Here is a 14,281-nt window from a genome sequence, read left to right as displayed (position 1 = left end):
ATATATACATATATATAATTATTTATATTTATATATATTTACAAAATTTTCGCAAAAATAAATTTTCATCTTAATATAGATTACTTAAAAATATTTTCCTTAAATTTCAATAGCTAAAAAGAAAAAAAAATTTATATACTTATATAATATATATCATTGATATGATTTTTTTAAATTTTTTCAAATCAACTTTTCATTATTATCAAATTTTTTTATGTATTCTCAAATTATATGGTACAAATATGTTCATAGTTTAATTTTTTTTTTTTTTTTTATTTTATTTAATTTTATATAAATATTTTTGAATACATAAGAGTTTCCTTGAATAAAATTTCAGACATAATTATTACAAAAAAAGAGGAAAATATAATAAAGTAGAATTATAATCATAAATTTATGAGAAACATAAGAATATAAAAACTTTTATACTGAAATGTGTATACTGCATATTTTTCATTTGTGTAAAATTAAAGTATCTTAATTTGTCATAAAAATGAAAGAAAGAAAAAAAAAATACCTTTAAAGAATATATTTATACATATATGGTAAAAATGAATGTTCAAATATAAATTAAAAATAATGAAATATATATGAATAATAAATACATTTAAAAATAAAAAAAATGATTATATTTTAATATATATATATATATATATATATATATATATATATATATATATTAATTGCTATGTTCAATCCAATACGTTCAAAAAAAAAGGATAAGATATATGACGCTTTGCATATTTGATGTTGTATGTTTTACAACTCCCCCTAAAATTCGAACATGCTAAATGAACATAATAATAACTTCATTATGGTAGTAACTTATATTTATTAAGAAAAAAACAAAAAATTACATTTTTCTTTAATATATAATATGAATATACTTTAATAACTTGACAATACAGAAAAATAATTATATATTTTTTCCATGTATATGCATATTAAATAAATATATATATATGTTTTCTTTTTCATTATTCCTTTTAATGTTACAAATTTATATTTATATTTTGTCTTATATATTTATATTTCTTTTTATAAGTGTAGCATCTTATTATAAAATACATTTTTAAAAATATAAACATACAAATAATATGTATATGTAATAACTCAATGTAATATGTATATATATATATATATATATATATATATAATATACAATAATTAACTAATTATATTAAAAATATTTTTAAGAAATATTAATTAATTAATAAGTAGATATATTCTGCATAATGAATAAAATATTATAAAAAGAAAAAAAAGAAAAAAAAAAAAAAACAATGAAAAAAAATAAAACGAAAAAGAAAAACATATTTTTAATCAACTTCGTCAACATCTACACATGATGCTTTTTCAAATGCCTCTTTTGTATGATTTATAAAATCGAATTTATTTATATCTTTATCATTTTTTTTCGTTTTTGCCCATTTTTGCATTAATTTTCCTAAAATACACATTCCTTCTGCTCTTTTTAGTCTCACATATATATCTACTCCTTCATCTTTTAAAAACTTTTCAGAAGCATTCCTAACTGTTGTTTCTATATCCCATAAAATTACTGTTAGTAATTCAATTATGAAGGATTTTAAAATTTTATTTTTTTCTTCATATGTTACAGGAGAATTATTATCATTTAAATCATTTTTATTATTATTTTTACTAATTGTACTACACGTTTCAATTACGTTTTTCCTATTATTTTCATGTTCACTATGATTATTATTAAAATTATTAGATATTGTATCCTTTTTAATATTATCAGGTGGAATTACATTGTAATCGGAGCTACCCTCTGAATCACATGTTATACTATTAACCTCATTTGAAATAGGCTCATTAACATCTTTACCATCTATTATGGAATCCATAATTTCATAAGCTCGTTTTAATTTCTTTATTGTAAAAATAATATTAAAAAAAGATCTTACATGAGAATATACAGCTCGGACAGTTCTATAAGCTAATTTTATATTTGCAAAAGATAAACCTATACCCCACTTATTTTTAATTTCATCTATATATACTTTGGACACATTTTCATACGTCCAACCTATGGATTCTAATATGGAACACGAAAATGGGGATGCAAACAACTTTTTAATTTCATTCTCCATATTTTCAACCCAATCTTCATTACTATCAACATATGGTTGTAATCGTTCTCTTAATAATATAGCTAGTTCTACTTCCCTTTTTTTCTGTTCCTTTTCAATTCCTTTATTTATTATGTTTTTTGTTGTTAAAACTCCATTAACAAAAAAATCGTGTTTGAATACCAAAGCTACAAAGGTAGCAATTCTTAATGTTCCAATATAATCAAATAATTCTTCTGAAGTAAATAACATCATAAAAAAAATTAATGGATCCATAAATAAAGTGTCATTTACTTCATTGAATTCTCCTTCATCGTATTTTCTCCTTTGATCTTCATCACTTAATACTTGATAAGCTTCATTTATCTTCTGAAACATTATTTTCGCTTCAATATTATTTTCATTTTTATCTGGGTGGTATTTTAAAGCTAATTTATAAAAGCTATCTTTTATATCCTTGAAACTTGCATCTGGTTTCACATTTAATATATCATAATATTTTGTATCACCATAAAAACTTCGTGATCTTGAAGGACCTTCATCTGCATTATCATTAACCTTTTGTTTCGAATTTTTATTAGAAAATAATTCATCGCGTTCTTCATCTAAATAATATGCTTTTTTTTTATTACAATTATTAAAATGTGTCTCACTTGGTAAAATACTTTCTGCCTCTTCTAAATTTCGTGATTTTCTTGATTTAAAATTATCTGATGGTATATCATTTGATTGGATATTATTAGATTTCATATCATTTGATTGGATATTATTAGATTTCATATCATTTGATTGGATATTATTAGATTTTATATCATTTGATCTGATATTATTAGATTTTATATCATTTGATATTATATTATATGATTTGTATTTATATAAATCTGAATTATTTACTATAGATTCATTTAATTTTTTTTCTTTTTGATTCATGCATTCTTTCATATTTTCATATTCCATATATTTACCTCTCAATTTGTCTCTTTTATGTCTCTTCTCTTTAACCTTAAAACATTTTTTCTTTTCATCAATATTTAGTTCTTCACCAATAGAATCTTTATAATCATATGATGGATATTTATTATATTTCAATGATAATATTGATTTCTTATAATTGTCCATATTTTGCATCTTAACACATAAAATGTTTTCATTTTTATTTCTTCTTTTTCTTTTTTCTGTACTTTTATTTATATTATTATAATTACGTTTTTCATTTCTTGTTCGTATTACATCTTCCAAACCTTGAGTCATAATATTTTTACAAGAATAATGAACATGATTTGTTAATGCTTTCCATGCAATTCTATTTGAATTTATTAACAATTTAAAATCATCCAAAAAAAAATCTCCTTCAGTAAGCCAATCTTCAAACATTTCATTCAACATTAACTCAATAAAATATCCATATATATAAATAATATTATTACATTTATTCCATCTTCTCTTTCTTACTTTTCGACGAATTTTATATAGATATTTCAATTCCTTGTAGGTATTTTTTAATATATTTTTTAAAGAATAATATTTCATTCTTTCATTATTCATTACTTTAAACCATATATTATACATTATATTTTTATTATCATTTGAAAATCTTTTCATTTTATTAATTTCATTATCTAATTTTTCATCAATCTTATTTTTATTCACTATATTGTATTCATTAATATATGGAATTACACTATAATTATTCCATAATTTATATTTTTTTAAATCTTTCATCAGATTTGTAATATATAGAAATGCATTACACTCATCTTCATCTACAAATCTATTTATTAATATGAGATCGTCTTCTTCATTTTCTTTTATATTTAATTTACTCCTTATTTTATCCTTAGAAGGAATACCAAAAATTTCACTGAATCTTTCTGTGGCATATAAACTTCTTCCATATCTATAAAAATTGACGGTTGCAATAAATGAATTTCCTATATACGTACTTTTATCCTAAAAAAAAAAAAAAACAAATATATATATATATATAACACATATTAAAAACATTTTATCTACACAATATTTATATTTTTTGTTTACATACAAGAAAAGTCACATATATAGATCCAAGGATAATAACAATAAAAACATTAATTACTAAAAAATAGGGTAAACATCCCTTTTTAAATTTATATTTATAATAATCAAACATATATTTTAACCAGTTATAGATATTTATTTTGTTTTTATATATATATATAAACTTGGTGTAAACAAAAAATATATATATTTTTTTCTTAGGAATAATGATATTTATAATTTATAAATACAATATAAAAATAATATAATTTAAAATTAGCAAAATATGTTATCTTAAATGTTATTATAATAGACAAAGAATAATAAAAAAAAGAAACTTACAAACATAAAACCAAAAAGAAAAATCATATATATTACAGTATTCAATTTATATTATGAATATCCTATCATATATCACTAAAATATAAATATACAAATATATGTAATTTATTCGGAACACATATTAAAAGATAATATATATATATATTAACATAATTTAATTATATATTTTTTTAAATATAAAAATTCGTAAACATATATAAATATTAATATATAAAAATTAAAAAATTAAAAAATTAAAACGAAATTATATCATATAAAATGTATAAATTAATATTTATAAAAGAAATATATAAATATGGGAATACATATATATATATATATATATATATATATATATGTATTATAAATTTATAACATGATTATTATATTATAGAAAAAAAAAGGACATATTTAATGATAATAATATTATTTTATTTATTATTATTATATCCTTATTCCTTCATAATATATAAATCTTACTTTTTATTTATTTTTATTTTTTTTTTTTTTTCATAAAAAAGTATATATATAAGGAAAAGTTCATATAAAAAAAGAAATCATTTAATTTATATATTACAAATATTATATATTAAGACCTATATAAATATATAATATCAACAAAATATATATATATATATATATATATATATATATATATATATTATATCACAACATCAAAAAATGAATAAAATAAATTAAAATAAAAAATATTGAAATTTGTAAAGTTAAGAATATATTAATAATTTAATATAAAAACATTTTTATTATTTTAATTTGTTTCTTTTTAATTATCTCCATTTATATAATAAAAATACAAATTTTTATACTTATCATATTTTTTATCAATTTTTTTTGATATCATATTTTATTATATTATTAATTTCAATTATTTTTTAACTATTATATACTAATAAATTTTATCATGAAATTTTTTTGTTTTTGTTAAATGTGAACATTTCAATTAAATGTTCAATTAAAAAAATATTATATATATATATATATATATATATGTACAATATCTTTATAACTTGTCTTATATAAATATTTAGTTTTATCTCTTAAATTATATGTTAAATAAATATTAAACTTGAATTACTTTAGTTCAATTAATATAAAGAAGAAAGAATTTTTTATTTAATACAAAATATATAATCATTTTAAATATTTTAACATCAAATGAAATTTTAAATAAGTACAACATAATATAAATATTATGTATATATATATATATATATATATATATTACATTTTTTGAATTATTATCAGTAAAATATTTATATATAATATATTATATAATGATCTCTTATAAATTATATATAAAATTTTTAAAAAAAAATAATAAGCGAAATATTACATAAGCCTTCTTATTTTTTTATATTGGGTGTTAAACTTAAAAAAAAATTGATATTTATTTATGATATATTTATAAGTAAATTTTGTTAATATAATACTGATCTTTAGAATTATATATACAGATAATTTTAATTAATATTTTTCTTTTATCTTTTTTTCTTTTATCTATTTATTAAGCATCATAATTTTTGCATAATAACATTTATGTATCATTTTGATTTCTAATGTAACTTTCTCGAAGTATATTAATTTTTTGCTCTATCAATTTGTTATTATATATCTTATAACTTTCTTGTAAAGCATCACTTCTTATATCACTTTCTCCATCACCTTCTTCTAATTGTTTAATAAACGATTTTTCATCTTTTTGGATACTATTCTGTTTTCCACTCTTTTCATCAGATTGATATTCATCAAACCATTTTGGAATATCCATTTGATTTCCTTCATTTGTTTGTATATCATTTATATAATTCCCCATTTCTTTTTTATTAATATAATCTTCTTTTTTTTCATAAAATAATTTATTATGATTTTCCATTTTTGACTCTAACGTATTCTTTTGTTTATGTTCCAATTCTTCCTCTTCACATACATTTAAAACTTCCATAAATATATCAATCCATATTATATTTTTTAACACATTTTTTTTTAGATTATTCTCCAATCCAAGATTATATATTTCCTCACTCATATCAATTGAACATAATTCATCTATTTTATATGTTTCCATTAAATTATTAAACCAATCTTCATTATCACATTCTTCAATATTTTTAAAATTTTTTAATAACCATTCTTTCCATATTATCTTTTCTTTCTTCAAGTATAAATATTTTTTTTCTTCTTCTATTAAATTATTAATATTATATTCGTATTGTATTTCATTCAAATAACACGATTTTTCTTCATTCCAATCATTTTTCAAAATAATAAACCATTCTTCATTTTCCCATTTTTTTCTTGACATTTTATTTATTTCTTCTCTATTATACCATAATATTTTTTGCCTTTCAAATATCTTTTCTTCCAATTGCTTCATTATTTCATTTGCTTCATCATAAAATTTGTTATTTTTCTCCCATATATTTATATAATTAAAAGTTCTTTTTTTTAACAAATCAAAACAAATTTTTAAAAATTCCATTCTTTTTTCCAAAATATCCATATCTTTATTCATAGCATTATTTTCTTTTAATTTATTTTGACATTTTTTCCTTTTTCTTCTATATATTTTATATTTATTTGATCTTCCTTTTTTTCCATAATCATCTATATAAAAAGGTACATATTTTTTTTTCCTAACATTCTCATTTATATGTAAATATTTAATCTGTTCATTTTCATTCCGTGCAATTTTTAACCAATCTCTTTCGTTATCTTCATCTATCCATTTTAAATGAATATAATCCCAATGCTTTTTTGATATTTTTTTTTCAATATCTTTTAATGGCTTTCTTATTATATCTTTATATTCTTCATCATGTTCTTCATTTATTATTGATCTGAAATATCTATCTTCTTCAATTATCCATTCTTTCTTCAAATCTTTATACCATTTTTTCATTTTTAATTTTTCTATTTCTTCTTTTTGATCATTTAATAGGATACTTTTTTTCATATCATCCACACATAATTCATTACCCTCTAAATTTTCATTTCTTTTCAATTCATCTACACATGTATCCAAAAATATTTCTTTACTTTCTAAATATTCCTCCTTTTTATGTTCCTCAATTATCATCATATATATTTTTATCCATATGATACATATTAATTTTTTTTTCCTATGTTCTTTTAATACTTCCAAATATTCTTCATTTTCTTCCATCTGCATTAAATTTTTACATTCATCTAAATCTATAACTCCTTTTCTTTCAATTTCTTCTAATAATTTATCAAACCATTTTTTTATAACATTTGATTCTATATGATATAAATTTTTTGCAATCCACTTTCTCCATATAATTTTTTGCCTTTGTAACATTGGATTTTTAACATCCTCTCTTAAACTAATCAACAATTCTAAATAAGCCTTTCTCATATATTTATTCTCTTCATTCTTCCAATTCTCTTTCAATATAATAAACCATTTTTCTTTTTTCCATTTTTCTAACATATATCTGTGTCTTTCTATCCATATATTCCACAAATTGTTTTGTCTCTCTATTACATCCATATTTAAATATTTATATTCCAATTCTTCTAACATTAACATGTTATTTATTATATTGGAATATTCCTTATTTTCCATATTTCCAAATTCTTCCAAGCATATTTCTAAAAAGTCCCCTTTATTCATTTCCCACTCTTCATTTTTGCAGTCGTTCAAAACTTCCATATGAATTTCTATGATAGTTTTCCATTTGATACTTTTATTATCATGCAATTTATTTGAATAATCATCCAATTTATTCAATTCTATCATTCTATTTATGTCTTCATTCATTTCGTCTGTGTTTATATTATCTTTATCTATTGCGATACGTAACCAATCTCTCTCATTATCTTCATCAATCCATTTTATATACATATCTTTCCAATGTTTTAATAATACACCTTTTTCTACTTCTATAAGGGGATTGTTTAACAAATCATCCTCATATATTTCTTCTTTTTCGATTACATCTGTAGTATCTATATATTTGTCTTCTTCTTTTATCCATTCTTTCTTCAAATTATTATACCATTCTTCATTTTTCCACTTTTTGTAATTTTTCCCCTTATCACATATAAGAAATCCCTTTTTCATTTCATCAACCATTGATATCATTCTTTCATTTTCTTCAGAATGTTCTTCCTTTTTTAACTCATCTATACATGTATTTAAAAAGGACTCCTTTTTTTTCTCTAATTCTTCATTCTTCTCTTCTTCCAAAACAGACATATATATTTTAATCCACAAAATTACTTCTAATTTTTTCTTCCTATATTTATGTAATTCCTTATCTGATATATCTTTTTCTAAAGATAAAAATTTTTTTATAGCTTCGTCACTAATAATACCATTTTTATCTATCTCATCCAATAAATGATTTAACCATTTATTTATAATTTCTTCTTTTATATTATAAGGATGTTTTGCAATCCATTTCCTCCAAATTATTTTTTGTCTCTGCGACATATTATATTTGTCACCCTTTAGACTTATTAATAATTCTTTGTATGTTTTTCTCATATATTCATTTTGTTCTTTCTCCCACTCATTTTTTAATTGAACAAACCAATTTTCTTTATTCCATTTTTCTAACATATAATTGTGTCTATTTGTCCAAGTATTCCAAAATGATTTGGTATTCTCCACTACATCGTAAATATCACTTTCATTTGTTATATAATCATAATCTTCTTTATTTTTTTTATCTTCATTTTGTTTTTTTACCAATTCTTCTATACATATATCTAAAAAGTCCTCTTTATTTTTCTCCCACTCTTCCATTTTACAATCGCATAATACCTCCAAATGTATTTCAATGATGATTTTCCATTTCAATGCCTTTTTATTTGATAAATAAATACTCCTTTTTCCTATTTCATCATAAATTTTTAATTCTTCGCTATATATATCATCTTCCCTAATAATTCTATGCTTCATTTTATCTTCAGGTTTTATATACTTCCTTTTTTTTAACAATTCATCTTGCATCCAATCTTCATCATTATCTTCATCAATCCATTTTAATTCTATATTCCTCCATTGTTCTTTTAATAAATCTTTCTGTATTTCCATTGTTGGTTTTTTAACAAATTCATAAAACTCCTCTTCATCGTTACTTCCCAAATTATATGATGAAATAAATTTATATTCTCTTCTAATCCAATCTTGTTGCATTTTCTTAAACCAATCTTCTCCTTTATACTTTTCAAGTTCTTTCATTTTATCTATTCCATATATATCTTTTTTCAAATCTTCTATCACTTCTTCTTCTATTTCTTTTTTCTTTTTTAATTCTTCAAACGATGTATCTATAAATAACTTTTCACTCTCTATATCTTCTTCCTTTATATATTCCTCCAATATTGACATATATATTTTTATCCATAATATAACCACCAACACTTTATTTTTATATTTTATAAATTCTTCGATTTGTTCTTCATTATATTGTTCTTCATGTAAAGATAAAAATTTTCTTATGGCTTCATCAGATATGATACCTTCCTTTTCAAGCTCTTCAAATAATTTATTAAACCATTTATCTATAACAAATTCTCTAACTCTAAATGGATGTTTTGCAATCCATTTTCTCCAAATAATTTTTTGTCTTTGAGACATATGATATTTATCACCTCTTAAACTAATTAATAATTCTTTATACGCTCTCTTCATATATTCTTCTTCTTCATCTCTCCAACTCTCTTTTAATCTTAAAAACCATTCTTCTTCTTTCCATTTTTCTAACATATATTCATGCCGTTCAATCCATCTATACCACATATCGCTTTGCTTATTCATCATATATATAGTTTCTACATCTTTTTCTTCACCAAATAACAAATCACTTGTTATTACATTTATATCTGATTTTTTTTCCTGCCTTGAAAATTCATCAATACATATATTTAAAAAATCTCCTTTATTAAATTCCCATTCTGCTTTTCTTTGTTCTTCTAAAATTAACATATGTATTTCTATAATTGTTTTCCATAACCATTTCTTTCTTTCTAATAATTTAATTTTATAAGGATCCTCTATAATTTTAACTTTTTTTTTAACGTGTATTTTTTTTTTTAATTTTTCTTTTTCTCTTTCCTTAATTTCTTCACGTAACTTTTCTAGTTCTTTTATTCTTATATACACAGCAGAAGGAACCACAGTTTTCACTTTAATTTTTTCTTCTTTTCTAACTGGTATCATTTCTTTTTTCTATAATAGAAAAAAAGATATATATTTAATTAAAAAAAGATACTTGCACATAATATATATTATAAAAAATATAATGTTCTTCTTCTTATTTTTTTTTTTAATATATACATACACATATATATGTTGTATTTCTTTTCATTACTTACTTTATCCATTAAATTCAGGATTATGGAAATTAGAAGGATTAACAAACCTATAGGAATAAATATAAGATATGGTGTTACTTGCATAGGAGGATTACCAGTAGGTGTAATCTTAGGAGTTGGTAGTCGAACAGGAGGAACTTTATCTGGTGGAACTTCAATATGATGCGGGATATTTTGTAAAAAATACATATTCAAATTATTTCGAGTACCTCCTTGTGTACCTGTAATATGTGAATGTCCAACTAATGGTAACTCGAAAAGTTCCTGGAATATATCTAAAGTAAAAAACTTATATAATAATTTATATATATTTTATTAAATATATTTAAACTTATATCTACATAATTATAATAATTATTATTTTTCTTTTTATTTAATATACAACATTTAATAAAAAAAAAAAAAAAAAAAAAAAAAATTTAAATTATAGCTATTATATATACAAAATAATTATACATACCTCTATTTGACCTAGGAAACAAAAATGCACTATTTCCATATTCATATACATTAGGGTTATAATTAACTGTTGATCTAAAATTAGGTCCATGTATTGACTTAACAACATTTTTAGGCTCTTCCGGTTTCTCACTGTCGTCATCTTCTTCTTCAGTTTTATCCCCATTAGTATCCTCAACAATTTCTGGTTCATCGTCTTTATTTTCTTCCTCCTTTTTTGTACACTCCATTTTTTCAAATAAAATGTGCCGTTCTCTCAAAGTACAATTTTTATTAATATTATATGCTCCTTTGTTTCTATCATCATCCGTTATATTATTATTAAAAGAATTATTAATTGCATTCTCATTCATAATTACCCATTGGTTAAATTCATAACATTTTTGTTCATAATTATCTGAAGCTTTAACTTCATCTCTTCTTTTATCCCTTTCTTCACAATAATCTTCCAACATTTTTCGTCTGTGTCTTTGAATTCTTGGATAAAAAGGATAAATTCTTTTACATTTATTTTCTGAATTTGTACGCATTTCCCTTTCTAAATGCCTTTCAATATTTTTATTCCATGATACTTCTTTAGCATCTCGAGGAATATTTAACAAATCATGTGTAGAAAATATTTCTTGTACATCATCGATGTCATAGTTTAAATGCCTACATAATTTTTTATAATCATTTGAATTCTTTACTTTCATAATTCTTTCTGAAACATAATTTTTTAACCTTTCGAAAAAAACAGTAAAATATAAAGGATATGTAGTAGAACTTATCCTTATTTCGGATACTGGAGAATGTATTTTAACAGCCATTTAATTCATAAAAATATAAGTTGTTCTTTATTTTTTTTTGTTGTTTTTTTTCTTTTTTTCATATAAACAATACATTTAATACATAACTAATAAAAACTTTATATATTATACAATTTAAGAATAACTAATATATATATTCACAAATATGTTGTTGTTCTATATATTACTGATGAATAAATAGTAATATTAAATAAACACACATGTATTTATTTAGTGCACTTTTTATTTTTTCTTTATTTATGAATCCTTTTTGAATATCACATATATATATATATATATATATATCAGAATACATTAAAAAAAAAATTGTACATATCGGATATTTACAAAATATAAATAAACTTATCATAAAAATGATATTAAAATTAAAATATATTTATCAATACCATAATATAAAAATATTCCTATAAATAATATATTTCATTCATTATTAAACCTGAATAAAAATATCATGAAAAGATGTGCATTAAGGAAAATTATTTTTACAAATTATTTATTGTATCTAGATGTGAATCAAAATTTATATAATTTTTATAATTTTAAAAATTATTATCTTTTTTTTATATAGTATAATTTAATTTATATTCAAATTAATTTATTACAACGAATGAATGTATTACGAGATAATTTTAAATTAATAATTTTATATAATACATATAACATATATATATATATATATATATATATATATATATATTTATTTATTTATTTAAAATAAATCCATGACTATTCAATTATCCTATATTCTTAAAACATATGAGAATATATTTAATTTATTTAATTTTGTAGACCATATTGGACCTTTTTTATATTTCTACCTAATAATACGTACACTTTTTAAAAATCAAATATATAGAAAAAAATTAATATATTATATTATTATTTCCTTTTTCAATAAATCCATAAGGATAACGACCACATTTTAAATATATATATATATATGTATATTTTTCCAACTATATCATTTTTTATGCTATCACTTTTGTTACTGTTCCATCATTTTTATTATACATTGATAATAATAAGTGTACACATATATTTAGAAGAGTAAAGTGAATGAATGAATGAATAAATAAATAAATAAATGAGAATACAACATTATTTTCTTTATATAAAAATGATAAAAATAAGAAAATACATAAATATTTTAAATAGAAATTGAAGCATACATATATATATTTATGTATATGTTCCTTTTTTTTTTTTCATACAAACATATTTATTTATTTTTATCTTTATAATCCTTTCGATATCAGTTTTATTTACGTATTTTCAAAGCATAAATATAATAAAAAATAAAAATATATATATATAATATATTGGTAAATAATTCTTAAAAATGTAAAAATATATATATTTTTTCATTTTTTTTTTATATACGTATCATTTTTATTTTCTATATAAAGGAATAAAAATGTGAACTATGGGATATTATTTTATAATGTTTCATATTCAAAATTAAAAAAGAAATATAATGAATATTTATATATATATATATATATATATATATATTTTTTTATTTTTTTTTTTATTAATTTTTTAAGATACAAAAAAAAAAATTAACTTTGAATAAAGGAAATTTCCTTCTTTCTTTATCCATTAATTTCCATCATATTGTATACATTTTATTATGTATATTTGGATCTTTATCTGTTTATATTATTTATCATTTTATTTTATATTTTTCATCATTTAATAAATCATTAAATATATTTTCACTTTATTTTATTTCCAAATTTTTATCGTATATTTAAAATTTTATTCTTCTTAATAAAAAAAACAATTCTTTTTCTCTTTTTAAAATTATATCTTTCGTAAAAGAAGGTTCACTTAAATATCGTATATAGTTGTGTCATAATATGTAATATTTATAAAACCATCTTAAAAATTGAATAAATAAATAAATATATATATATATATATATTATTACATTTAAGGACAAACATAACACTTTAAACAAATATTATGTAAAACACAAATCGAAAAACAACGTATATATTTTTTTTTTTAATATATTCAAAAATATAAAATATTTTTTTCCTTTATTCTTTTCAATAATATTCCTCATATATACTACACATGAAAAGAGTATACCCACACTTATTTATATATATGTAATTATAATTTTCTATAATATATATATATATTTACTCTTATGAAAAAAAAAAAAAAAAAAAAAAACAAAAAAAAAATAAAATTAATAAATAAAAAATT

The 14,281-nt window shown here is 19.6% G+C and overlaps 2 protein-coding genes across 2 annotated transcripts; both read right to left on the bottom strand.

Moving 5' to 3' along the window:
• Positions 1-1,319: 1,319 nt before the first annotated feature.
• Positions 1,320-4,245, bottom strand: PGSY75_0831200 (putative DnaJ protein; the record flags this gene model as incomplete). Its single annotated transcript, XM_018785420.1, has 2 exons — positions 1,320-4,046; positions 4,138-4,245. The coding sequence occupies 2 exons, from the start codon at positions 4,243-4,245 to the stop codon at positions 1,320-1,322; spliced, it is 2,835 nt and encodes a 944-aa protein (XP_018642387.1).
• Positions 4,246-5,988: 1,743 nt separating this feature from the next.
• PGSY75_0831100 (surface-associated interspersed protein 8.1 (SURFIN 8.1)) lies at positions 5,989-12,067 on the bottom strand (the record flags this gene model as incomplete). Its single annotated transcript, XM_018785419.1, has 3 exons — positions 5,989-10,653; positions 10,800-11,065; positions 11,272-12,067. The coding sequence occupies 3 exons, from the start codon at positions 12,065-12,067 to the stop codon at positions 5,989-5,991; spliced, it is 5,727 nt and encodes a 1,908-aa protein (XP_018642386.1).
• Between the last annotated feature and the right edge of the window lie 2,214 nt (positions 12,068-14,281).

The sequence above is a fragment of the Plasmodium gaboni genome, chromosome 8, assembly GCF_001602025.1.
Source record: "Plasmodium gaboni strain SY75 chromosome 8, whole genome shotgun sequence".
Classification (NCBI taxonomy): domain Eukaryota; phylum Apicomplexa; class Aconoidasida; order Haemosporida; family Plasmodiidae; genus Plasmodium; species Plasmodium gaboni.
The sequence above is the reverse complement of the archived record's forward strand: the minus strand, read 5'-3'. Positions and strand labels throughout refer to the sequence as shown.